Source organism: Rattus norvegicus, chromosome 5, assembly GCF_021556685.1.
Source record: "Rattus norvegicus strain SHRSP/BbbUtx chromosome 5, alternate assembly SHRSP_T2T, whole genome shotgun sequence".
NCBI lineage: Eukaryota > Metazoa > Chordata > Mammalia > Rodentia > Muridae > Rattus > Rattus norvegicus.
In genome coordinates, this window is record NC_141538.1 from 141,518,558 (window position 1) to 141,545,917 (window position 27,360).

The 27,360-nt window shown below is 51.3% G+C and overlaps 1 protein-coding gene and 1 long non-coding RNA gene across 2 annotated transcripts; one reads left to right on the plus strand and one right to left on the minus strand.

Annotated features, from left to right (window-relative positions):
- The first annotated feature begins 7,402 nt into the window (after positions 1–7,402).
- Positions 7,403–24,529, plus strand: Heyl (hes-related family bHLH transcription factor with YRPW motif-like). Its single transcript, NM_001107977.1, is given in 5 exon segments — positions 7,403–7,793; positions 14,408–14,474; positions 15,557–15,640; positions 17,366–17,447; positions 20,496–24,529. Coding segments are annotated over 5 exon segments (981 nt in total). The 5' UTR covers positions 7,403–7,713; the 3' UTR covers positions 21,164–24,529.
- Positions 15,363–21,966, minus strand: LOC108351027 (uncharacterized). The gene is made up of 2 exons (XR_015620480.1): positions 21,347–21,966; positions 15,363–17,568 (listed from the first exon to the last, which is right to left on the minus strand). It is a non-coding gene; the product is annotated as an uncharacterized LOC108351027 (long non-coding RNA).
- Positions 24,530–27,360: the final 2,831 nt, after the last annotated feature.

Consider the following 27,360-nt stretch of genomic DNA (forward strand, 5'->3'; position numbering starts at 1 on the left):
GAGCAGAAATGACTCAAAGACAGCTGCACCACCAAAGCCCACCCCACCGTGAACCTGGAGCTCACTGCACAGCCTGCGCCCAGCTCAGCGTGGGGGAGGGGATGACTTTTTCAGGCAGCTGTTCTGGTCTGAGGATCTTCCAGGCAGCTGGGCTGGACTCTGCCTCTTCCAGACAGCTCAGATGGTGTGTTCTTCCAGGTGGCTTGGCTGGTCTTGGCCCCTTCTCGGCAGCTTAGCTTGTCTAAGGAGCACTGCCCCGTAGAATGGACTGTTTCGCCTCCCCTTAGAACATCCTGTATCTGAACAAACTTCCCTCCAAAATGGAAGGTTTTAATCTCATGGAAACTGCTCCAGGGTATTCCACCCGTCACTCTCTCCCTCCCATCTACCCTCCCAAGCTGGATCTCCAGGAAATATCTTGTCCTTCTGGCTGGACTTGGCGTCTGTCTCCTAGAAGTGCTAACATTGACCTTCCTGGGCCACTGACCCATGTCTGGCTACACTCAAGAGAGCACACGACTGGGGCTTATATTCTTAAAGGTCTCCATCATCACTAAGAAGCGAAGTAGAAGTGTGGTTTCCCTGACAACACAAAGGACCCGATAGGCTCCAACTTCAGCCATAGCATCTACTTCCCAAGGCCTGAACTCTCACCACCCCTGGGCTCCATATAAAAGCATTAGAGAGGGAGTTTGGAGGCATTGGAGAAAGCCTTTGGCTGGGTCCTAACCCAGACCCTGGTGCTGACTTTCGTGTCCTGGAATGGTTTTACTCCATGTGCCCAGTGGGGTTGAACCTTGGTGGACAAAGGCAGAAATGGCTGCTCTGGGGCCTTGAGGAATGATTTGATTTGGGGCCAGCAAGACAACTTAGCAGGTAAAGACACTCACTGCCAAGCCGGATGCCCAGGACTCATGTGGTGAAAAGAATCAACTGCAAGTTGTTCTTTCACTTCCACACATGTGTGCACTTACATACACACAGGCACACGTGTGTGCACTTACATACACACAGGCACACACGCACAGACACACACAAACCATAAATTGGAAGGAAGGATTCCTTGATGGTCTGGGAATGGAGCTCAGTTTACATAGTTCCTAACTGGCATGCACAAAGCCCTGGGTTTGGTCACCAGCATAAAACAAGGCACAGTAGAACACACCTGTAATCTTAGTACTTGAGAAGTGGAGGCCGGAAGATCATAAATTCAGCTACACAGGTAGTTAAAGACCAGCCTGGGTTACATGAGACCCTGCACTCTCTACCACCACCATCACCACCCCCCAAAAAAGAAAAAGGATTTAATTATGGTGGTAGGACTTAATTATTGGGGTGGTACACACCTATAATCCCAGCTCTCAGGGATGCTAAGGAGAAAGGATGACAAGTTTAAAGCCGGCCTGAGCTGCATAGCAAAATCCTGAGGTGGTGGGAAAAGGGCCATACCAGAAAGTCTGTACACAGAAAAGTACTTTCCTCCCAGGCTGCAGATAAGGCCCAGGTCTGAGGAGAGTTGGCAAGTTTCAGGGACCCAGCTAGGTCCGAGAGCCAGGGAGTGAGCCATCTGTCATCGTGTGTGAGCATGGTAAGGACCAGGTTCTCCCTCTATCCCTACCCCACTCCCACGGCCATCTGACTTCAGGAGGCTAAGCCCTTCCCTGCCTCCCACAGTCCTGGTCCTGCTGACATCATGCACACATGGAAGAGAAACCTGTGAGATTCCAGCTGGGCCAGAGTGTGGGAACCAGGACAGATGCTATTGGCACCACCCCAGGCCGAGGCTGCTCCAGAGCCCCTGGGTGCTGCCAAGGGGGCTCTGGAATGTGTCTGGAGCCGCTGGCTTCCTCCACAGAAGGCTGTCCCTTAGGGCCTGGGGAAGCTGGGGAGGTTCTGAAGGCTGTTCCAGCTCCGAGCGGCCATCTCAGGACGTGTGCTCTTTCAACATGGGAGGGGGACGTGGCTGAACATCCAGTATCAGGGCTTCAGGTCACTCTCAGGAGTCCTCCCAGGGGACATCATGACCTCTATGGTCCAGGGCTAAAAAAGGATCAAGTCTCATATTGTCCCCCACATCGCACAGAAAAGAGACAGCGTGTGTGTGTGTGTGTGTGTGTGTGTGTGTGTGTGTGTGTTCATGTGTCTATGTTATAGACAGACAAACAGACAAAGACAGATGGTCTCGCTCTCATCCCCACCAGCCCCAGGGGAAGCTGTGCACTGCCTGTTCCACACATGTGGCTCCCAGCAGCTGCGCATTCCGTCAATGACCAGCTGTGGTGGCAGCTGTGGAGGTGGAGAGTGAGCTCTGATGGGTCCCAGGAGGGGGGGGGAGGGCAGGAAGGGCCTGAGATGAGCAGGGGTCAGGGGGTGAGACAAGGAAGCTCATGGTGTTCTCAGGCTGGAACACAGAGTAGAAAAGCAGCCACTAGGAAACTGACATCTGGGCCTTGGCACAGAGAGTCTGGGGAGGTCAGGGCAGCCATAGAGTGCCCTAACTTAGCATGAGTAAGAAGAGACTACACAGTGAGGTACACGGGCCTAAATCTCAGGCCTCACAAGAGACACAAATTCGAGGATGACTGACTGGCTTGTAGGAGGTGAGGCCAGTGGTGTGAACGAGTCACCTAGGGAGATGACACATAGAGACAAAGGCTGACCGTAAGGGGCATTTCATCCCCACAAGCCTACAGCAGCAAGAGCTTCATCACTAGCCCATTTTATAGGCATGAAAACCAGTTCCACTATGTGCACTGGGAAGTATTCCTGCTGCTCTGGAGATTCCAATGCCTCAGATACAAAGGGACCAGAGCGGCAAGGCACAGCATAGAAGCCACATGGTTCAAAGATAAGACGAAGGGACAGTCCTGGCCGTGATTATGCTGTCTCCCCAGGGATTCCAGCACTGTCTTGTCCACAGAAAAGGTAGAGACTTTCAGGGACCCTCCCATTTCTGTCTAATCACTAGACATTCAGCCAGCCTGTACCAAACACCTACGATGTGCCAGACTCTGCCAGACGGTGGGAGTTAACAGCGACCGGCACAGTTCCTGCTTTTATGGGGATTCCAAAGCTGTCCCCAAGACAGACGTAAATTATTGCACAATCCTTAACTTACCAGCTGCTGCCAAAGCATCTCTCACACCCACCCTGAGATCCGTTTCCCCCACAGCGTGAGAGGCCCCATGGTCAGCCCAGCAGAGGGTTCTGGAAAGCTGGTTCCATGTAAGGCACACATGGAAGCTAACCATTTAGAGCCTGGGCTACATCTGTTTGGTGATCTGAGAGAGATGGGACTGACCTAGGGTAGCTTTGGAGATTGAGAAATCACCAGCAGAGCTGAAACCTGTCCCTGAGTCTCTCCTACTTGCTCAGGGCCAGAGCAGAGCGACTGTCTGACACACTGCAGGAGACATCTGTTGGAGACGAACTCAGAAGCAAGCAGAGGGGTGAATCTGGGGGAGCGTTGGAGTAGTGGAAAGTCTCAGTCTAAGAGGAGGGAGACGGGGAAAGGACTGCTCTTCTCCACACTTCCCTTGTCTCTATGCTGGTTGGCCTGGAACTTGCCGTGTAGACAGGCTGACCTCGAACTCATAGAGATCGACCATGCTCAGCTTGGAAGCCATTTTTAGTGCCTACCCATCTTAAAGCAAAACAAAAACAAACAGACCCTAGCTAGACTCCTCCTTTCTCTTGCCCTGGCTTAGTGTACAGTTCCAGCCTTGCTTCTCAAGCTAGAGTTCTGACAGCCCATTTACTACACACCTACCATTACGTGCCATCCATGGCCCCAGACGCTGGCCACTCAGTAATAGATACAAGACACACGCCTCTGTTGCCAATCGGTTTCCCTTCTTATGGGGCATTGACAGTAAGTAAATAGACGCAGAAAATAGAATGTAAACTACGTTGTTGGACGCTGTGGAAAGAATATGGAGAGGTAGAAGGCATAGACTGATGGGGGGCTGGTGGCTACTTTGGGGGTAGTTGGGAGAGTCCTCTCTGGGGATGTGACAGCAAGAGTAAGACAGCAGATGGAGGAAGACCTGATGTGACCTGACACAAGAGAAGATCCTGGGAAGGGACATCAGCATATCCAAGGCTCAGACTCAGGGACAAGCATGGAGCACCAGCAGGGAGGAAGGCAGGAAGGCTGGGGTCTCTGCAGAAGCAAGGCAGAAACTGGCTGGGGATGAAGCTAGAGAGATACCTAGGGACAAGTACTCATTAGGCGGCCATACCTTGTGTACCCTGGACTGTTCGGGAATCAGTACTGGTATTGCCCCCCTTCAATCTTACAGATGCTGAAGTTGAGATGATAAATTATGCGCTGGCCCTGTGCAGACGCATGAAGAGCAGCTAGCGATTGGTTCAGGATGTGGTGGGAAGTCTGGGTGATGCTCAGTGGGAGGTGACATGCTCTGGTGGCATTTGAAAGGATCACGCCCAAGTCCGGGCAGCATTCTTTGGGCTCCCGCTGAGCATTCTTGGTTCTCCCAGCCTTCTGAGTATTCCCCTTTCCCAGGCTACTCGCTAGCAACCTGGTCTGGTGAGTCTTCTCTCGAGCCTTTCAGGTGTGTCCAGCCTTTTACATTGACACACGACGCTGTTTCTACAAGGTTCACACTCAAGAACTATGCAGTAGAGTTGTTGGTGTTTCTTTTTAAAAACACACACACACACACACACACACACACACACACACACCAATGCTTTAAGTAAGTTTTCAATTTTATGTTGGGTGCGAGTGACCCCTGATCTGCAGGTTTTACTCGACTGTAAGGAGTTGCTTTGAGCAGTGCAACTCAATGGGGGGCCATTTTTCCCGTTTGGTGTTATCTGCAGATTTTCTAGAAAAGTCTGCTTGCATCTAGTGGGAAGTGGTTAGTTAACATTCTATTGGCCACAGAATAGCCCCAAGCAGCAGTTACCCAACTCCAAATATTAGTAGTACCAAGGTTGAGAAGGCCTGTGCTGGGTTAGCACGAGCCAATCAGAACATCACGGAAGCTGTATATACAAAGGTGTTCTAGGAGCCACAGTGGGGGCAGAAAGAAAGCAAGATATAATGGCTCACATCTCTAATCGGGAGGCTGCGGCTAGGGGCTCTTGGGTTCAGTATCAGCTTGGGCTACATACTGACATTAAAAATAGGGAAAAAGAATAGGAAGGAAATAAATAATAAAAAAAATAAGGAAGGAAAAAAAGAAAATAGCTGAATTAAAATGTATGCATTATATATATATATATATATATATATATATATATATATATATATGAATTTGAATTAATTGGATTTGACCAAACTTGACAACCTGAGTCGAAACCCTAGGACCTGTGCGGTGGGAGGGGAAAATGAATTCCTACAGTCTCTTCTTGCACCGCCGCAGGCACACCACACGTGTGTGTGTGTGTGTGTGTGTGTGTGTGTGTGTGTGTGTGTGTTATGCACATATATTGGTACATGTGCACAGACTAAATGAATAGATGCGAGTTTTAGAACTCCTGCTGTGTTGCAATCAGTCTGGTTTAAGGTTCTTCAGGCATGTGTCTGAAAGCCGCTGTGCTCCTGGGACAGCACTAGGCTGATGCTAGATTACCAAGCCTAATGTCTGGGAGCTCTGTAAGGTAACAGAGCCAACTTATTTCTCTCTGAAATCAACCTGCCCTGTGAGAAACCAGCTCTTCTTCTTCGGCCTGAGTTACTCTACCCATCTCCTCTCGTTTGGATAGTTAAGGGTTAAAGGAATTAAAAATGACAGAACACTTAGAATAGCAGTTCTCACCCTGTGGGTCCCATCCTGAGACCCTTTGGGGAGTCAAACGACCTTTTCACAAGGGTTGCCCAAGACCATAGAAAAACAACAGACATTTACATTATGATTCGTAAGAGTAGCAAAATTCCAGTTATGAAGTAGCAATGAAAATAATTTTCTGTTTGGGGGTCACCACAACATGAGGACCTGCATTAGGAAGGTTGAGAACCACTGACCTTTCTAGCTGCCGTGAGAAGTACTCACCGAATAGTAACAACAGGCTCCGCCTCCACCCATTTGTCCTCTCCCACAGCTTTAAAGGCCGTCTATTACTTAATGGCTTCCAAATTTAGATCTTTTTTCCAAACTCAGTATTCCCTATTTAACTGGGCAGTGTATTTTGGGGACCTGGGACCTCTCTCGAGAACATGGCCACCACAGAGCCCTTACCTTCCCCTGCAAATCCGCCAACCCTTGCTCTCTCAGCCAATCACGTGGAACCAGTAGCTGCCTTTCTAGGAAAGGCCCAGTGCGTGCATTGGGCAATCTCTACACTGTTTGAGGTTCCCACTGCTTTGGCATGTGCCCACAGAAATTATGTGAGTGCTGAGGGCATTTGGAACGGGAGAATTGGTGCGTGCGGCTGGGGTGGCCAGCAGTTTCCCGATACCGGCCATTCATGCTAATCACATCTCTTCATCTATATGCATGAGTTTCTATGCTTGGCCATGTGGTTATGTGTGGGCCGGAATGGCAAGAAGCCTGTTCTCTTCTATCAGGAAGTGTCTGCAAGCGGATGTTACTATGGTGAAAGTGTAAACAGACTCAGGGGACCAACCCCACTTACCTACACCAAAAACTGGCTGTCTTCTGGGCCTACCCCAGTGAGCAGGACAAAAGGAAAGAACTCCTCTGGTCGCCGGCCCAGCACACCCATCTCTACCGTCTCCATCTTGGAGAATTTGCCCTCAGTTTCCCTCTGCACTTCTCTGAGTACCGAGACCTAGGAGGATGACTGCTAGTTTTGTCTGTTGTCAGACAGGCTCCCCCAGAAAGAGAAGCTGAAGGCTCCTTTCCTCTCCCTCTCCCTGATGCCTGCCAGGATAGGTGTCATTAAAGGAACTGGGGTGTCTCCCAGGGACACCCCACCAACCACCACACCCTACCTATCTTCTCCCTTTCTGTGCTGCCTCCTACAAGATGGGAAGCTCAAAGATCTTGGCCTCTGTGAAGTCAGCAGAAGATGAGAAGGCAGAAGGGTCAGGGATCAGTAGTTCAAGATTATCTTCTGCTCCACATCAAGTTCAACGCCACTTTGGGCTCTATGAGACCCTATCTCCCCTCCTCCATCCTTCTCAGCTGGCGAGCAGCAGCCACCCCTTTTGGGGTTCACCAAAGGACTTCGAAGTTCTGAGCATCCCACAGCGCGTGCCCTCCCTCCCCCATACACGCACACTTTGGTCCCCTATGGAAGGAGAGACTGAGGAAATACTTCCAAGAGGTCACAGGCACTGCCAGTAACCTTTCCAAACCTATCTGCCCGCCTTGGGCGCCCTAGAGCAGGAAAGTGCAGGTCTGTCCCTTATAAAAAGCTGAGGCACGGCAGAGCTAAGTCTGTCGCACAGAACTGGGGACAGATCCGAATTCTCTGGGCTTCCCCGTGGGGCCTCCCAGGGCACCTGCCCAAGGCCACCCAGCGCGCCAGCCCAGGCAGCGCCGGTGGAGCGGAGCCGGACCTCCCAGCGGCCGATGGGGGCGGTGACCGCCCGGGGCCTTCCCACGGTTCGGTGGCGCGTCACCGCGGGGGCGAGGGGGCGCCGGGGCGCCCTGGGCTGCGGTGCAGGAAAGGGCCCTGGGAAAGGGCGGCGTTGGCTCCTGGGCCGGGGCGGGGCTGAGGCGGGGCCCAGAGACCAACTCCAGGGATCGCAGGGCTGGGACCCCGCAGCCAGCTTTCGCCATGAAGCGGCCCAGGGCGCCCAGTGGCTCCGACGGCGAGTCTGATGGACCCATCGACGTGGGTCAGGAGAACGATCTTAGGTAAGACAGGGTGGGGCGAGGGCTGTCGGGGTGAGAGAATCCAGCACACTCAGGTTTATGCGCAGCCCGCAGGTGTCAGCCAAGGTGCGGGGGCGTGTGCAGCGTCTCCAGTGTGTCCATAGCACCAGCGCGGCGGGTTCCTGGATACTATGAACCATAATACCCTGAACCAATTATAGTTCAGGACGCTGGGATGGAAGGACAGTTCAGCTGGAGGATATTATGTCATTTGGCTACTCCCAGGAAGGCCCCTGAGAAGTTTTCCTGCAGACCTTAGGAAACCTTCATAGAAGGTTGGCCTGTAATTTGTCTCCTATGAAGACATCTGAGTGAGCTTCCCCCATTTCACTCTTCTGTGGAAACGGTTTTCATATGGCACACAAAAAGGACTGGTTTGGGGTGTCCTTTTCCCTTTGAGCATACTGGGATTTGGGTTTATATACTGAAGAAAATAGCCAATCTGTAAAAGCCTAGACTCCAATCGTTGGTACCCCTTCACCCCAAACCACCCAAGTTGGCAGTGTTGTTCCACTTTTGTTAACTAATCTAACTTCTAAACCCTGGGGAACAAATTGGATTGGTACAATCCTTGCTGCCTCTCAGCTCTATGACTCCATAAGCTTCAGTTTTCTGATCTATAAAATGGGTATAAATAAGGCCAGTTTCATAGTGGGTATAAAAACCAAATGGAGGAATGTCAAGGCCTTAGCAGTGGCTCACGGTGAATGTGTGGTGTCAGGCTCTCACTGAAAGAGTCTTTAGGCCCTTGCCGCCCAACCCACAGCTGCCACCAACTCACCTTATAAGGCCTTTCCTTTCTTCTTTTCATTCTTCCTCCCCCTCCTTCTTCTCTCTCCCCCTTTTTCTTTATTCAGTGCTAGGGACTCGATCCAGAGCCTGGTGCATACTAGCCAAGAACCCTGTCACCATGCAGTTTTGAGCCTTTGGTTTCCCTGTTCCCACGTGGAGAATAGGATAGGAATGGAAAGGAACCAGCTTCTGAAGCAGCTCGTCTCTCTTGCTCTACTAAACCTCACTGTCTCCGACCACCGTGAACATGCCCGGCGCATGCACACATATATAGAATGAGTTCTCTGGTTTGTTTTGGTTTTTCTCTATGGTTTCTCTGTGTAGCTCTGGCTGTCCTGGAACTCATTCTATAGACTGGGCTGGCCTCAAACTCAAAGATCCACCTGCCTCTGCCTCCCAAATGCTGGGATTAAAGGCATGCACCACCACACTGTTATTTTTTCTAAGAGGCCACAGCTAGGCATGGGATATATGCCTTTAATACTAGCACTTAGGGGGCAGAGGCAGGCAGATCTCTATAAGTAGCTAGGGGTACCTTTTGACTTAGTGAGACCCTATCTAAAAAAGGGGAGGGGTAGAGGAGGGCTAATCTCTCTAATATCTCTCTCCCTCTCTCTCTCTCTCTCTCTCTCTCTCTCTCTCTCTCTCTCTGTGTGTGTGTGTGTGTGTGTGTGTGTGTGTGTGTGTGTGTGTGTGTGTGATCCTCAAATCTTCCAGGTTAGGCTGGAGATGTATAACACAGTTCCTTATGTAGATCCTTTAAAAATTGCTTAGCAGAAACCACTATTTAGAGAAATAATTCTCAAAGCCTGTTTATGCTGATAGGGAGGGGCCCAGCACCCCACGGTGATGGAGAACAGAGGATCTCAAATTCAATGCCATCAGGTCTTCAAGGACCAGAGTACAAATCAATGCCAGAGAGCTGAGGTGGGGGTTGGGGATTTAGCTCAGTGGTAGAGCCCTTGCCTAGGAAGCGCAAGGCCCTGGGTTCGGTCCCCAGCTCCGAAAAAAAGAACTAAGAAAAAAAAAAAAAAGAGAGAGCTGAGGTGGATCAGACAGACTTCTGTCCTTCATGAATATACTACAGCCAGAGCGGTACCTGCCTGGGGATACAGTGATTCTGAAGGGATGGAGGAGTAAGAGTGTGGGCTTTGAGGGCCCCCAAGTGGGAAAGGCCACTCACAGCCACCGGTGATGATAACAGCTTCCTGGTGGCGGTCGCATCAGGGCTAAGGTGTAAAGGGTCACTGCGGGATTTCTCCCTATATCTTTTTATCGTTTTTAACCAGAGCCCATTGTTAGGATCTGGTCTAGAAGACCAGACTGCGCCCAGGAGGGAAAGCAGCTGGACATCTGGCAGGCTGACTTATAGATGCTTCTTTGTAGCACATCCCAAAGGGCCCTCCCCCCAGCAGACATAAATGCTTCGATTCAGAGACCACTGAACGATGCCTGCTGTGGCCTAGACGCTGGACTGGACATCCAAGCCCAGATGTATCCTGCCCAGCCTCTGCCCTCAGGGAATTCTCAGAGAAGAAGGGTTTCATATACAAAGAAAGCCAGAGAAACTGTGGCAGGGGCCAAAGGGTTAGGGCAGGCAGACTCTGGGGGTCAGAAGTCGTACACAATCCCTCGGGCTCAGAGCTGTGAGACCAAAGGGGACATGCATGGTGTGTTCTGGTGTCACCGAGGGACATCTTCCCGGTGGTACTAGCACCCTGTTCCATCCATGGGAGTCACCCACAGCGCTCTTGTGTGAACTTGGCCCCCTGAAACAGTCTGGATCCGCACCGAAGACAGCCATCTTCAAATAGTTCACGAGCAGCTCTGGGAGTCAGCCTGGGAGTCAGGGTCTACGTGCCGTTCCTTCAATATTCAAGGCACCTGGTAGTCTTTAAAGTCAGGGAGACCTGAGTCCTTCCCCACCACTTCCTTGTGTTAAGTGACGTTTTACCCTTTCCTGGACCGAAGGTTTTCTCTTTTTTAAAAAAAAAAAGGTGAGCGTAAAGCTTGTGTGAGGCTGTCATCTACATACAGCACGTGGCTCCTTGCTTTGGCACACGGTGGGTTCTAATAAGTGTCGCCACACTGTGGGGACGGTGCCATTCATGAGGCAGCGAGGTTCGATGGAAAAACTAGAAGTCATAAGACTGCATTACGAGGCGTGAGTCTCAACTCTGCATCGGCCACATCCCTCCCCCTGAAATGATTGTTTTCCCTAAGTTCTGTTGTGCAACATAAGAGACAAATGGATATGTGCTGCTGTCTAGAACAGACAGTGCAGCCCACAAGACAGACATGGCGGGATGGTGCATATTTGAGATACCTTGGCAAGAACGCTGAATCGAAAACCAGTAGGTGTGGGGCTGGAGAGATGGCCCAGTGGTTAAGAGCACGGGCTGACTCTTCTGGGATTGAGTCCTAGCACCAGCTTGGCAGCTCAACTTGCCTGTAACCCAGGTTTTAGGGGACCCAATGTATTCTTCTGCCACAGACATACGTGCAGGCAAAATACTCAAACACATGAAATAGTGGTTTTTAATAAGGTAGTGGATGTGACTCTGAATTTTCCCCTCTGTTTGCTGTGTGGCTGGCCAAAGGTCCTTTTTCCTCTCTGGGTGTTCTCATTTTACAAATGGTCTTAGGTCTGTGTGACCGTCCATCAGAGCATGCCTTGGCTTGACACTAAATGAATGGAGTCACCTCCAAGGGTCCCCCACAGGGGAGTTCCCGGTAGAGTTGGGATTAGGGGTGTTCAGGACTGGCAGGCAGACCACTTAGAAAGCCACACTACCTGAAGAGACTAACTTGGAATTCCACTGAGGGGCTGCAGGAAGCCCTCAGAGATCCTGGAGCTCACATCTTTCTGGGGCCATGAAGATCTCCCTGGACCCTCAGAGGAGAATCTCCCAGCTCTCCTCTCATTATCAGAGCCAGATCCCAGGCTGTGGTGAGCTCTGGCTGAGAGCCTCAAGGATAAGGGGATTGGAGGACTAGTCAGACAGACAGGAAGTCAGACTTAAGAAGAAAAACAATGCTGAGTTGGGAGCCAGAAGATAAGTTCCCATGATGGTTTGCCCTTGAGCAGCTGTGTGGGCTGGATGAGCCACTCTGGCCCCCCGAGGCTCAGTTTCCTCATCTGGAAAATGGACTTTTATAAAACCCAGAGGAGAGATGCTTGGCAGTGGTGCCAAGCAAACTGTAAGGTGAGATTCGCCTGGGAAATTTAGAGGAAGGGGCAGATTGTGCGGCAGGGTTGAATTGACCAAGAGACTGGGGAAAGGTGGGACTTGGAGGGAAAGTGCACTTGGCCCTGAAGCTGGGTGTTGCTGTGTCAGCCTCTGACAGATGGTCCCTGAGGAGGGATCAGACTGAGAGGCAGTGACGTGCGCAAGGCTAACCCAATACCCAGAGAGACGCTTTATACTGCCAAGGAAACAAAGGCTGTGTTTCTTATGTACCTTGGCTCTTAGAGCTTGTCCCCAGTGAACCAGAGACGCTTTGCAAACAAGCTGCCCCTCAGATCTCAGCTCTGGCTCACAGGGCCCTGCCTCCCAGGGGTTTTCACAGGCCTCTGAGCAACTCTGTTTGTCCAGATGTGAGGACGAGTGATACCCTTTTCCAGATGTGCCTGGAACAAGCCTGAGGCGTGTGATATATGCTCTCTCCTGAAGCCACCTTTCCATGAGGCACTGATGAAAATGTCCCAACCTCAGATGCCATGGAGATAGTCACATAAGCTCAGACCCTCCTGGGGAGCCACATACACCCCATCCCACAAAGGCCCAGAAGGCAGATTTCTGTGGTAGCTACATTGTCTGTGACAGTAAAGACAAGAGAGGAAGAAATCCTACCATGAGATCCCCCCTGTCCCACACTCGTTGAAGACCTGAGCTACACTAGTGAGTGAAACAGACAAGCTCCACACTCCTGGGCCCGTCGGAGAGAGATGAGCATTAATCAAATAATCATGCAAAAGTAAAGCAATAAGTCAACATGGATTCGGTGGGTGCAGGAGTCTGGGAAAGTAAACACCAGGGACATCTAGCAGATTGGTAATCGTAAAAAGGGGGGGGGCAGGAAGGAGCTCCTAAAGGCGGTGATGTTTGGTGGCAATCTGAAGGACAGTTGAGGTTAAACTTGTGGTGAGGAGATAGGCTGGACCAGAGATTCCTAGAGCCCAGAACGCACAGGCAAATGTAGGATAGTTATCGTGCTTTCACAGGCTGGAGCATGCAGAGCAAGAGACAATCAGAACCAAGAGGTGACAGGAACCAGCTGGACCAACCAAAGGATGGATCTTTTTTTTTTCTTTTCTTTTTTTTTTTAGATTATTTTATTTATATGAATACACTGTCGCTGTCTTCAGACACAGCAGAAGACAGCATTGAACCCCATTACAGATGGTTGTGAGCCACCATGTGGTTGCTGGGATTTGAACTCAGGACCTCTGGAAGAGCAGTCAGTGCTCTTATCCGCTGAGCCATCTCTCCAGCCCCAAATGATGGATCTTAAAAGCATTGAGAAGCCACAGAGGAGATTTAAGATGGACAAGATCAAGTTTGCATTTAAACGATCACTAGTTCATGGTAGTGGCAATACAGAAGGTTACAGGGGACCCAAGAGACAGTTCTTCATGGAAGCCTGCAGGCGAGAGACATAGACAGAGGACCATGGATATCAAGAAGAGAGAGGTGAAACCATATAGATGTAGAATAGGCAGGTCTTAACCAGGAAGGTGAAGACAAAGAGTTCAATCAAAGAAAATGCCAAGGACTAAGAGCTGGGGGAAGAGGAGAGGGGGAGGGGGGGCCTTTGCTGAGATGGAGAACGTGGGTAGACAAGGAGTAGGTGTTGGGCAAAGTCATGTTTGAAATGTTTGTTGACATTCCAAAATGGCAGGAGAGGCACCTTGCCCAAAGTTGTGGAGCTGAGCATCTGTAGGGTTGCGTCCTAGATGCTCTCCAGTGAACCTCCGCCAGCTGACAGGGCAGCTGGAGCAAAAAGCCATCCTGAGGGGAAGCAGTTGGAGTGGTTATTCTGATCAAAATCTGGGCAGGAAACCCCTCGGCTAGAGGCTTTGTAATACAACTATTGGAATTGCAGCCTGAGATGCAGAGGAAGGCACGGCCATGGGAGGGAGAGCAAGGATACCCGGACCGGTGCCTTCTGGGAGGCCAGAGCAATGTCCCCGAGCGTGCGCGAGAGGAGACTGTGACCCAGATGCCGCCTCCGCCTCGCCCCCGGCCGCGCCGCGTGGGAGGAGGCGGCAGCTGCGGGCCGGGTGGAGGGCGGGCGGCGGCGCTCCGGCCCGTGGGAAGCGGCGGCATCTGCGCTTTCCACGCTCCTTCTCAGCGGCTAGCTCTGAAATTTAACCCGCCCGGCCCGGCCTGGCCGCCGCTGGCCCGCGCCCTCAGTCAGCCCGCCCCCGGGATCGGGTTGCAGGACCCGAGAGGGAGCATCTTGGTTCGCTGTTCCCCGACGGCTTGCTGCCCACAGAGGCAGGGGCTAAGTGAGCCACCCGCAGCCACCAGGGGCTAACAGGCAGGAAGCTGGAAGAGCACGGAGGTCTTGGCCCTGAAGAAATGGGTCTCCGGGGAGAAAGGGAGAGCGGGCGACTTCTCTCCTGCACGTTTCTGCGTCCCTTCCTGGCCTAGGACACTGTGGCCACCTGGGAGCCCGCCCTTACGCACCCCATTCCCCCACTCCCTCCGGGCCTGTTGCCAGCTGGGCCTCCCAGGTCAGCCTAGGCCAGGGAGATGATCCCTCAGCTCTGAGAAACTAGCCTTTCTCTTCCCCTGCAGCCAGATGGCCAGACCGCTGACCACCCCCAGCCCTTCGCAGATGCAAGCCCGGAAGAAGCGCAGAGGGGTGAGTGTGCAACAGCCTTTAAGGAGCTCAATCGGGGCTTGCACTTAATCCCAGGAGGCGGTGCCTATCAGCCCAGCTGACTGCACAGGTTCAAACCCAAGCTCTGCCCATTAGTTTCCTGGAGGCTGGGCATGCCATCTCCCCTCCAATACCTTGCTTCTTCCTCTGAGTGACAGGTGGCACCTACTTCAAAAGACTAACTTGTTTGTCTTTCAAATTCACTTTGTAGTTGAGGGTGCCCTTGAACTCCTAATCCTGCTGTCTCCGCCTCCCAAGTGCTGAGATTACAGCCAGCATCATCACACCTGGGTTTTACAGTACTGAGGATTTAGTTAATTCAGGCCTCATACATACCAGAGGCCTACAACTAAACTACATCCCCAACCGCCAAAGGGCTATTCTAAGACAGCCCTCCATAAACTCTGAGTGCCACCCGTTAATACTTTTGTTGTAGTCTGCCCTCTGCCCTGTTTTCCTCTGAACGCATAACTTTCTTTTGAGCCAGGAGGTGCCCAGCCACACTTTTCCTGAGCATCCAGAGGCCTGGGATCCAGCCAGAGCCAGTCAGTCCACTCGTTCACTCACTCACTCACCAGAAGACTTGGTCAGACTTTCCCAACTTCATATCCTGACTCTAAAAAGTGAGGGGTTATAATTTCTGCCCAGCTACAAGGATTCTGTTGCCAGAATTGTGGGGGGAGACAGATAGTGTGAACGAAGGCCTCTGTGGCTGAAGAGAGCAAACTTCAGAATTCTGGTGTTCTCGTGATCCAGCAACTGGCCTAGCCGAGGCCCCCAGGTCTACACCACTGCTGAGGCTGGGGGTTCCTGTTCTGATGGACAGTGAATATTGTCCCCACAGACCAGTACAAGTACAAGAGGCCTGAATGCCAATCCCAACTCTAACTTTATACTGTGTGACGCTAAGCAAATTATTGTCTCGTTCTTGTCCTCCATAAATAAAGAATAGATTTACTCCCTAGGAAAAAATATCCTAGGGGAAATAGGACTCAGTGTCTGCCAGGGCACACTGGGAAGTGGGAGGAAATGCCTACAGAGAACATCTCCACACTACTTTTCAGATCATAGAGAAACGGCGCCGAGACCGCATCAACAGCAGCCTGTCTGAACTGCGACGATTGGTCCCCACTGCCTTTGAGAAACAGGTATGAGGCACTACCAAGTGTGTAGAAGGCAGTGTCTGGTTCTCACGGCGTCTCCTACTGCCTGTAGGAAGACGGCACAGAGGGTACGTATGGTCTGAGTTCAAATCCACGGCAGCCACATGGCTGTGTGCAGCTGGAGCACCAGCACTGGGAGGAGAGACAGGCAGGTGCCAGGAGCCGGAACAGTGATGGCTTGAGTCCAGTCTGGGTCTCACAATCCAGAAGGAGAGAAGTGACGCCAGTAAGCTGTCGTCTGACATACAGGAGTGTGCATGTGCACGGGCATGTACACGCACACGTACACGCACAGTTTTTTAGATGTAGGGCTGGAGAGATGATCAAGCAGTCAAAAGCACACGATGCTCTCCAGAGGACTAAATTGCCATCCATTACTCCATATGACCCCTGACCCCAACTCCAGGAGATCTTCTAGCCTTTGCAGGTACCTGAACACACGTGGATGTACATTCACTCAGATACAAAGACTACATAGAAACAATAAAAATGTAATGAAAAATAAGGTCGGAAGCAATAGAGACTGATACTCTATGTATCTCCTGACCTCCACATGTATACACATATGCACCCCCCATGCATATATACAAGGTGTGTGTATGTCACACACATACACACACATACACAAGTATGTCTCATTATCACTGGCCAGGGGACAAGGGGAATGGACAATTGTGTTTAGCAAGGTGTCTCAGGCTTTATACCTGACTTGTATTCCTTTGGATTAAATCCTAAAAGTGATCCTGAGAAGTAGAGATTATTCTGCCCATTGCACAGGTGAGAAAAGCAAAGGACGGAGGTGTCACGTGATTCTAGCTACTCTGTTACCCAGATTACATAAATGTCTGAGCAGAAACAGAGCATGTGGCTCTGATGTTTCCAGAACTCTCTGAAAGTGAAACAGGCCACCCAGAAACTGAGCACCTGTCATCGAGCATGGTAGGGGACAGGGACTACAGAGGAGAGACAAACGGTCGAATTGGAAGTGGACTGCTTCAAAGATTCCTTCGATGTGCTCAAGGCCCAGGTCACACATCATCTGTCTTCCCTTAGGCCAGTAAATGCAAGTTAACAGCTGCTCATTAAAACCTCCTCAGAGCCAGCCATGGATTAGACTTGGTGTCTATATTTAAAGGACTGGTATGGAGATTCGAACCCTTCCTACGGGAACCAAGGTTCCCTGGAGGTTTACAAAGCATTTCCCGAGAGAGAACAGAGGAAGGGCAAGGACTCTGGCTCAGCGATTTGTGCTAGGACTTGGAGATTCCTGGGTTCCCAGGATAGCAGGTCTACAGGGCAAGTGGAGTCTGGTGATGGTAGACGAAGCCACGGAGGTAGACGAGTGTCTGTGGGAAGAGCAGACAGTGTATGGGGCTGACAATCACTGGGGGCATTTTTTTAAGAGACAGAGACCCCCAAGAGGCAAGACAAAAGGAGGCTACAGAAGAAGAGGTCTCCATCGAGGCCATCAAATGGTGGCTGGGGGTGGGGGCAGTTTACTATGCAGCTCAGCAGTGCTGCAGACAGGTGGACTGTGGCGTGAACTGGACTGGCGGCCATCTTTCAGATCTGAAGAGCTTGGACCAAATAGTAGCTCTGGTAACCAGGGAGTGGGAGGAAATGGGAGGTGGTGAATGCTGGTTGGAACAGGAGGGCAGTGAGAAACAGCTATCAACTTCGGGCTGCACCCTCTGCCTTCTCTCCCCGCAGGGCTCCTCTAAGCTGGAGAAAGCTGAGGTTTTGCAGATGACCGTGGATCACTTGAAGATGCTCCATGCCTCTGGTGGCGCAGGTAACAGTGCTCTATTCTCTCGGGAGTTACTCACATTACAAGTACTTTGACGCAGGGCCCTGGGGAGCAAAGGGTGAGCTGGTGCCCAAAGCAGGTTGTAACTGGCCTTCTGGCTCTCCGTCTATGGAAGGAAGGAAGGAAAACCTTGTTTGTTTTGAGAAAAGGGTCTCACTCTATAGCCCAAACTGACCTTGAATTCACAAATCTTCCAACCTCATCAGCTAGAATTCAGAGAATACAGACATGAGCCACTACACTCAGCTGTCTTCCTTCTTCCGTTGTCTCCCTCACTATTTCCTATATCTCCTTTTGTCCTAACCCTTTCCTCGGTTCAACTCCTCCCAGTCTTAGAGGATTGTTCTGTGTAACAGGCTTCCAGAAGTCTCACCAGCAAGACCTGGTCGATGGGTAGGTCAGATAAGCAAATTCTCGATAGCATCCCAGGCTTCAGCCAACCTGAACCCAAAGAGGAACCTCCCTGAGATTTTTAGCCATAGACATCTTTTTAGTGTTTCTACTCACTGGCCTAAGCTTCTGAACTGCTGTTGTACCCTTGGAAGTGCTGGGAGATGTGCTCACAGCGGATAGGGGATTATAGGAAGATACAAATCATTCCATCCTTTGCCTCCAGTTAAAATAATGGAACGTTGGGGCTGGGGATTTAGCTCAGTGGTTGAGAGCTTACCTAGGAAGCGCAAGGCCCTGGGTTCGGTCCCCAGCTCCGAAAAAAAAGAACCAAAAAAAAAAAAAATAATAATGGAACGCATGACTTTTCAAAGCCTTCCAGGTGAATGGATACATTGTCTCAAAGCTTCTAGGCGTGTCTAGTGATTCCACCTCAGCAAGCCTTCATATTCCACCAGCCTTAGCTACAAAAATAGAAATCCCAAGAGCATCTTTCTGGAAGAGAACGGTGGCATTTTTTTTTCCGGAGCTGGGGACCGAACCCAGGGCCTTGCGCTTGCTAGGCAAGCGCTCTACCACTGAACTAAATCCCCAACCTCAACGGTGGCATTTTAAGTTGTTCAAACTGGAGCAACTCAGCAGTGGCCCCTAGGGGAAGGCTGCTCTGAAGGATCCCCCCACTGCCACCCCAGAAAGTGTTAGTCTGGACTGGATTGTAGGAATTTTCAAGTTTAGCAGACCCGCCCAATTAACTCTAATGCGGGCTCTCCTTTTGAAAAGTCTGCCAAAGGAAGACATTCGTAGCCCTGGCATCCAGTGGGGAGATGCTCGGAATCATATTCATGCTTCTCCTATTAAAAGGAAAGTAGTGATTAGCACGTGGGCAGCACTTTAAAATGCTGCCTTATCTCCCCTCATCCTCACAAGAACCAGGAAGGAGGGGGTGTGGGAGTGGGCCGCCCTGGTCAGGCTTTTAATTTGACCCCTGGTTCTGCTGCTTCTTAACTCTGTGACTTAAGACAACTGGTTTATCCTCTCTGCCTCTGAGTTTCTTCAGCTATAAAGTGGGCATGGTAGAAGAGAGTTGATGAGGATTCAGTGGATACCTCAGTGTGTAATAGTCAGCAGACATTTGTTTAAAAAGAACAACACAGCCAGGCATGGCGGTGCACACAGGCAATCACAGTTCTCCAGAAGTGGAGACAGGAGGATCAGGAGGAGTTCAAGCTTATGAGAGGCTCTAGTGTGGGCTACATGAATCATTATCTTAAAAACTAACTAATTAATTAATTAATAGGGGCTGAGGCTGTAGCTCACATGGCAGAGTGCTTGCCTACTAGCCACAAGGCCTGGCTTCCATTCCTAGCACGGCATAAACCAAGCGTGATGGCACAGGCCTGCTCTCCCACTATTTGGAGGGTGGAGGCAAGATCAGAAGTTCAAAGTTCAACTACCTAATGAGTTGAAGGTCAGCTTGGACTACGTTAAGCTGGGTCTCCAAGCATATAAGGAAATAAATGCTTAAAATGAAAGAGTAAAGCAAACACAGACAGGAGACATGTGTCACCACACAGCAGAGTCAAGCCTCACTCCTGCTGAGCTGTCCTGTCCCTCAGAGGGGCCCCAGCCATGAGCCAGGGACAAGATATTTGCTGCCACAGTCAGGAGCCAGTACAGGCTGCCCTTTCTCTGTCCAGAAGGTGCTTGAGAAAAGGGCGGGTATACAGAAGCAGTGGGGATGCAGATGCCTCTAGGGACGGGCATCAATGACATCAGGCCGGAGAGAGTCCTGATGGCAGCTGGGGATGGGGACGGTACATTCCGGACTCTCCTGAGCTGGAGGAGGGACTCGGTGCAGCAGCTGCTGGCTACCTTTCCATCTGTCGAGCATGGAGTACCACTCCACTTCACCCTCTCTCCTCCCTGCAGCAAAGTCTATTCCTCCATGTCCAAGCTAAGGAGCCTGAGGCTTAGGGATGCTGGCCCACGGTCAGGTGACCAGTTTAAGTGGCAGATCTGTGATGCCAGCCCAGTTCTGATGACCCCTAAAGACCCCACCACTGCGGAATTGACCCTTTTTCAAGTGGCCTTCTACTCTGATGGCTGCTGTCATTCTCTCCTCTCCTTAGACCTGCCTCCTTCCAGGCAGGGTCATTCTACCATCTCCTGTGGTCACGGTCTTTCCCCAGGAGTCCGCTTAGTAAAAAATAGGTTGGCTGCAAGGTTTTCTTCGCATTAATCATGAAGTGTGAAGACAATAAATTTTGTAATGCAGTGCGATTTCTAGTACTTTTTTATAAGTTTTATTATTTATTTTATTTATAAGAGTACACTGTAGCTGTCTTCAGACACACACTAGAAGAGGGCATCAGATTCCATTACAGATGGTTGTGAGCCACCATGTGGTTGCTGGGAATTGAACTCAGGACCTCTGGAAGAGCAGTCAGTGCTCTTAACCACTGAGCCACCTCTCCAGCCCTTCTAGTGCTTTTTAATGAGAGACTGGGACTCAGAAGGGACAAGTCCAAGGTCACTTGGTCATGATAGGCTATATAGGTGGGGCAGGTTACAGAGGGTTTAGCCCCCACCCCCCAGGTCTGTGCTTTCTCTCCTGGCACTGCCTCATGGTTCTTTACTTTACAGGGTTCTTTGATGCCCGAGCCCTGGCTGTTGACTTCCGGAGCATTGGTTTTCGGGAATGCCTTACTGAGGTCGTAAGATACCTGGGGGTCCTGGAAGGACCCAGCAGCCATGCAGACCCCGTCCGGATTCGCCTCCTCTCCCACCTCAACAGCTATGCAGCAGAGATGGAACCCTCGCCCACAACCACCGGTGCCCTGGCCTTTCCCGTGTGGCCCTGGTCCTTCCTCCATAGCTGTCCAGGCTTGCCTTCCCTGAGCAGTCAGCTAGCCATCCTGGGAAGAGTGCCCGGCCCCGTCCTTCCCAATGTCTCTTCTCCCCCTTACCCGATCTCAGCCCTGCGGTCCGCACCAGTGCACAGAGTTCCTGGTACCATTCCCCCAGCCCAGCGGAATTTGCTGCCCAGCCGAGGGGTGACTTCCTCCCAGAGAGCCCACCCTCCTGAGAGGCCAGCTGCCCCTCCACCCACAGCCCTAGGTGTCAGGGCCGCCAGGAGCATAGTCCCCATCCTGCCGTGTTCCTCCCCAGCAGCCCCTGGAGCTGGGAAATCTGATGACAGTGCGTCTGGTTCTATCTCCAGTCCGTCTCCTTTGGGACCAACGGGGAGGCCTGCGGGAGCAGTGTTCTACCACTCCTGGGTATCAGAAATCACTGAAATTGGGGCTTTCTGAGCTGACTCCCACAACCATCCCCTAGGAATGAGGAAGGTTCTTTATTTTCTCTCCCTGAAGCCCTAAAAGTGGTTGTCATGTTTTCTGTTTTGTTTTCTCAAATGGCTTCTCTGCAGAGGCACCTCTCCTCACCCGTCAGAGCCCCACTCCCTCACCCTCCTCACCACTGACCCCGATACTTACCTGGCTCCCTGCAGCCTTTTGAGAGCTCAGAGCCTCAGTCTCATTTCCCACTGACACAGAGGAGTTGTGTGGCGTCTTGTGAGCCCTTAGGCACTGTGGGTCCAAAGCCAGGTTGCTCCAATGAAGAGGTGAGACACACAGCCCACCTCAGTCGGGACGACCGGTGGGATTCAGCCATCCCAAGCCAGCAGGATAGAATGTACTCCCTGCTTCCCTTCCTGAAGACAGAAACGGAGCAGGGGCTGCGGAGAAGTCTCTGTGGCTCACCCCACAACAGTGAAACACAGAACTGTTCTCTGGTACTTCTAAGGCCTGCAGCTACCATCATCCCAACTTCAGTTGTCCAGATGATCGCCTACTGGCTTGACACACCAGGCCAGGAGGATTCTCCACAGAATCGAAGCTCTGTGGCAGGGCATCCTCACTATCAGGCTTCTAAGTTGCTTCAGATAGGAGCCAGGGTTGGGAAGGTAACAGAAGAACCCAGCTCCCTGTCTCTCAGGCACCACCATCCTCCAGAACTACAGCCCTTCCCACAGGGTTCCCAGTGTGGAGGACCAGTGACCCTGATGGTGGAACCCCCCAAGAGGCTTTCTCTTGGGATTCAGCCCCAGACATCTGAGCTGCCTGGTTTGCATCCGGCTCCCAGAGCCCAGACCGCTGCCACAGCCAAGGGCTGTCAGGCTGGATAAAAATAACTCAGAGGAGGGGGAGAACCACCAGAGGTGGCTCTTCAAGGTCATGGAGTGGGTTGAGGGCCTGAGAGCCTGCTCACCCAGATTTCGCACAGCTGGCTCTGCTCAGAAGCCGGCTCACGCCTCAGCTCCGCCTCAGGCCCCAGGCTTCTAGTGGGAATAAATGGCTGGTGGAACAACAGAGCCTGAACCAACATTTAGGGTTGTCCCATAATCAAAGTGTGGAAACATTTCTGTCCTCTATGGTGAACACCTGCTCCCCACGGCGCCCTCCAGGACCACCCAGCATGCCCTCCGGAAGCACCCGGTGAGAACCTAGAACTCACTACCCTGCTGATCATGAAAGACGTTCAAGATCACCCTGGAAAGCCCCCTCCCCCCAACAAACCCCATTCCCAGACTTTGATGGAACTGTGGTCCCCAGAGCTGTTGTAAGGAGCCTGTGACCGCAAGATTAGAGTTTGAAAAAGCCATGGAGCAAAACGGTCACTTCAGAAAAGTGGGACAGAAGGCAGAGGTCACCCGAGTGACCCAGAAAGTGCTTGCGAATAGGTCAAGAAGACATAAAGGCTCCCTTTTCTCCCTAATGAAAGCAAGCTCTTTTTAATATTGCTGCCATAGTGGACCTCTCTGAGGGTGTGCATCGCTGTGGTGTGCATCACCAGCCTGCCGATGGAGACAGATACAGGGACAGCAGGACAGTCTTGCAGGCCCCTGCGAGTGGGGAGAGGAGGCGGTAAAGGTCCCGGATATTCAGGTCTCTCTGCAAGCCTGTGGTTTGGCAGCCTCCTAGCCAGAGGTTGAGTGTGGGAAACATTTCTAGGCTGCAGGTACTCAAACTGCAGAACCGTCTCTTGACACCGAGATGGCAGAGGCCGCTGCACCCTTTCAGCATCCATCCTGATTGGTCTTGGGCTCATTCTCCCAGGAGACTGGGCAGGCTACCCCACCCACACCCACACCCACACCCACACCCACACCCACACCCACACCCACACCCAGCTGAGAACTCAAGTCCCCTGTTTCCAGTCCCAGGCGGAACTCTCTGGTGTCCCCAACACTCATCCCACTGCGGGGTGTTGCAGACAAGTAATAAAGATGTTTGTTTCCTTCCACCAGACTCTACGTGCTAAGTATTTCTGGAGTCTTTGAACCTACAGCCCCTGGTCTGGCAATGTCCCTTCTCCCCTAGATTCTCCCCAGCTCCCTTGCTTCTCTCTGGCTGTGCCATCAGTTCTGAACAGCCGCTGGAGAGAACATAGCATGGGCAGGGCACATTGCATCAACCCAGCCTCAAACCTAGACACCCCCCCCCCCCGCACCCTGCTATTCTCGTGATGACAACCAGAGCCCTTTTTACAATCCAAACACGATTCCTAGTCTTATTTCTTGCTGGCCCCAATCTTGCTCAGTGCTTATGCAACACTGGCCTATTCTCTTCCACCTTAGAGCTGCTCATATGAGGGTCCCAGAATGCCCCCCTTTATGAGGCGTACTTGAGCCCCTCAGACACCTCCTCCTGGAGGCCTTCCGGGACTAATGTGCTTGAACAGCTCGTTCATCTGAGAAGCCCATTGTCTCCTGTCCTGGAGAGTTAGCTGATGTCTAGCTACTTATGTGTCTACTTGATTGGGTATGTTCCCCACTGGAACGTAAGCTCAGTGAAGCCAGGGGCCAGAGCTGGCCCGTGCTCCCATCTGCACTTGGCACGGAGCACAGTGCCTATCTATCAATTTCTGTTGCATAAATCGATCAAGGAGGTGAGACAGCTTCTGGTTTCCTGCTCTGGCTGGCCGACTCTGCTGGAGTGGGTTCTACCTCCATTCCTGCTGGCTGACTTTGAGAGGAGGCAGGAGAGCCAAGGCCAAAGGACTGGGGGTTCTGGAAGAATGGTCAGAAGGCCCTGGCCAGAGGAGACGCAAGCGTGTTGGCCCTGGAGTGAATGCTGACAGCTGAGCCTGCCAGCGGGTTTGTTCTTTGCTCTTGGCCTGGCTCCTTGATACATCTAGCTCCTAACAAGCCCAGCATTCACGGAGATCTACTCTGCGCCAGCCAGGCCTAGCAGAGCCAACAGTAACAAACACATGGTCACTCAGAGGACAATATATCCTCTACCTAGATAAGAGGGCCATGAGACAGTCCATGGAAAAGGCAGAGGGCTGCAGAGCCGGGTAGGTATTTCTGGCTAGGTAGGAAGTGGGAGAGGGCCTGGAAGGAAGCCCTCCCAGAGGAGGGCCAGGGGACTCCCTTTTACAGATCTAGAGGCTGACCCAGGTTCTGAACACATGTGGAAGAAGGGCTAGCCTGAGCTCTGAAACTAATCTTCTTTATTACACGCTTGCTAGTGAGGAATCATTTTCTTCAAGTTCTTTGTCCTTCTTGAACTTAATGTTTCCATCTGTAAAATGGTTATGTTGTAGCAATGGCTCCCTACATGTGTGCATGTATGTACACACAACTAAATAAAACTGTCACATTTTTTTTAAAGTTAAATAACTTGATGCTGCTGAGCATGGTGGCACACGTCTGTGATCTCAGCACTCAAAAGGGGAGCAAGAGAATCAGGAGTTCAAGGCCTCGGCAATGTGGGGCTATCTCAAGCAACAACAAAGAAAACAAATAATAAACAAGAAGCACGCAAATCTGTGAGCCTATGGGAATGGGGCATTCTTATTCAAAGAATAAGAATGTGTGTTTGTATGTGTGTCTCTGTGTGTGTGCATCTCTGTGTGTGTGTATCTCTGTGTGTGTGTCTGTGTCTGTGTGTCTGTGTCTGTGTGTCTCTGTATGTCTGTGTGTGTGTCTCTGTGTGTGTGTCTGTGTCTGTGTGTCTCTGTGTTTGTGTGTGTGTCTCCCTGTGTGTGTGTCTGTGTCTGTGTGTCTGTGTCTGTGTGTCTCTGCGTCTCTTTGTGTCTGTTTGTGTCTCTGTATGTGTGTCTGTGTATGTGTCTGTGTGTGCCATTGCATTCATGGGGAAGTCAGGAATTCAAATCACCACAGGGTGTGTGTGTGTGTGTGTGTGTGTGTGTGTGTGTGTGTGTGTGTGTCTGTCTGTCTGTCTGTCTGTCTGTGTGTCTCTGTGTGTCTGTGTGTGTGTCTGTGTGTCTGTCTTTGCGTGTCTGTACCTGTGTCTATGTGTGTCTGTGTCTCTGTGTGTGTGTGTCTGTGTCTGTCTCTGTGTCTGTGTCCTTGTGTCTGTGTCTGTCTGTGTGTCTGTGTCTGTGTGTCTGTGTCTGTCTCTGTGTGTCTGTGTGTCTGTCTGTGTCCTTGTGTCTGTGTCTGTCTGTGTGTCTGTGTCTGTGTGTCTGTGTCTGTCTCTGTCTGTGTGTCTGTGTGTCTGTCTGTGTCTGTGTGTCTCTGTCTGTCTGTGTCTGTGTGTCTCTCTGTGTGTCTGTCTCTGTGTGTCTGTTTCTGTGTGTCTGTCTCTGTGTGTCTGTCTCTGTCTCTGTGTCTGTGTACGCCATCACATTTATGGGGAGGTCAGGATTGGTTCCTTCCTTTCTCCTTGCTTTTCAGGCAGTGCTGCTGCTCTGCACTGAGCAGCTCCCAGCCGGTTCTTCTGTCTCTGCCTCCCTCTCTCCGCAGGAGTGCTGTCATCACAGTGGGAACCTCACATCCAGCTGTTTACATGCGTTCTGGGAGTCAAACTCACAGAGAGAGGTTTACACTGCAAGTACTTTACCCACTGAGCCATCTCACCAGCCCACCCCTGTCTCTTCTTAAGGCAGCTAAAACCCAGAAGCAAACTTGATTAATCATTGTTGGCACAGGGGAGAAAACCCATTTGCCTTCAATGGACTCTTCCCTGTTTGGCTCTCACTCAAGACTGAGTTCATGGGTAACCAGGTTTGGGGATTTCCAGTTTCGTTCCTGTATTATGTGAATAACTGGCCGGAAGTTCCTGGCCCCATGCCATGACCAGCAGGGGGATGCGTGGGTGTCGTCCATGCCGCCTCGTCCCTTAGACAGGGCTCCTATCGAGACTCCATGTGGGTGCTGTACGGTGGCTTTGGACACAGCCCAGCACTTAAGTGCAAAGGAGGAGCACAAAGGCCCTAGGCAGAGCCTGGCAGCTTCTGTGCCTGGTCAGTGGCAAGGCCAGGATGGCGCTTCCTACCTAGCCCAGACTTGGATTCCTACCACCAGTAACTCAGAGGCATCTCAGGCTGCCATGCCCAAAGCTGCACTCCAGATGTCTTCAGATCTGGTTCCTCTGACAGTCTTCAGACCTTCAGGGCTTCTGGAAACAGCCACTTGGTCCTTCTGGTTGCTTGAGCATAGAAGTTCTAGAGTTCACCCTTGAACACTACTCTCTCTCTCTCTCTCTCTCTCTCTCTCTCTCTCTCTCTCTCTCTCTCTCTCTCCCTCTCTCGGATTTAGTTTATGTGTTTGAGCATTTGCCCGCATGTATATAATTGCACCACATGCATGGCTGGTGACTACAGAAGCCAGGAGACTACATTGGATGCCCTAAAGCTACAGTTACAAGCACTTGAGCTGCCATGTGACGGGTGGGACTCAAACCCAGGACCCGTGCAAGAGCAGCATCTGTCCTTAACTGCCGAGCCATCTCTCGAACCCCTTGACCCTTTTTCCTACAGCCCACAGCCAGTGTGCCAGCCAGCCCTATTCGTTCCGTCTTTGACGTGCTGTGGCATCCCTTGCAGGCGTGTGGATCCTTCGGGCTTTCTCTTCCAGCAGGCTCCTCTTCTAGATCTGCATGCGGCCTGGATATCCACACGGCTGGCTCTCTGTGCCTTGGACTTTCCTCAGTGCCTGTTCAGGTTTCTCTAACAGCCCCCACTTCAGTGGCTGTTTCCTCAAGCCCCAGCATTCCCAGCCGTCTTCCATGCTCTGGTTTTGGCATGCTAAGAGTATACTAAGAATATCATAAGGACATTAGTAAGTATATACTAAGAAAAAGTACTGCAATACCCAGGCTAGCCTGATTTACATAGGAAGTCCCAGGCCATAGAAAGACACTGTCTCAAGTAATAATGCCAATAGCAACAGTAAAATAAAATCCTAAAAGTTTCTGATTTTTGTCAGTTTTTCTTCCTAGAGTGCTTTAGGCGATAGGAAATTTTCTTTTCCTCTCTTTTCTTTTTTTTTTTTTTTATCTTGTATCGTTCTTTTTTTTTTTTTTTTTTTTTCTTTTTGGGGAGTGGTGGTGGTGTTCAGTGTCCCTTTGGTTTGGTTTGGTTTTGGTTTTCCAAGACAGAGTTTCTTTGTATAGCTCTGGCTGTCCTGGCACTAGCTCTGTAGCCCAAGCTGGCCTCGAACTCACAGAGATCCACCTGTCACTGCCACTGCGCCCTG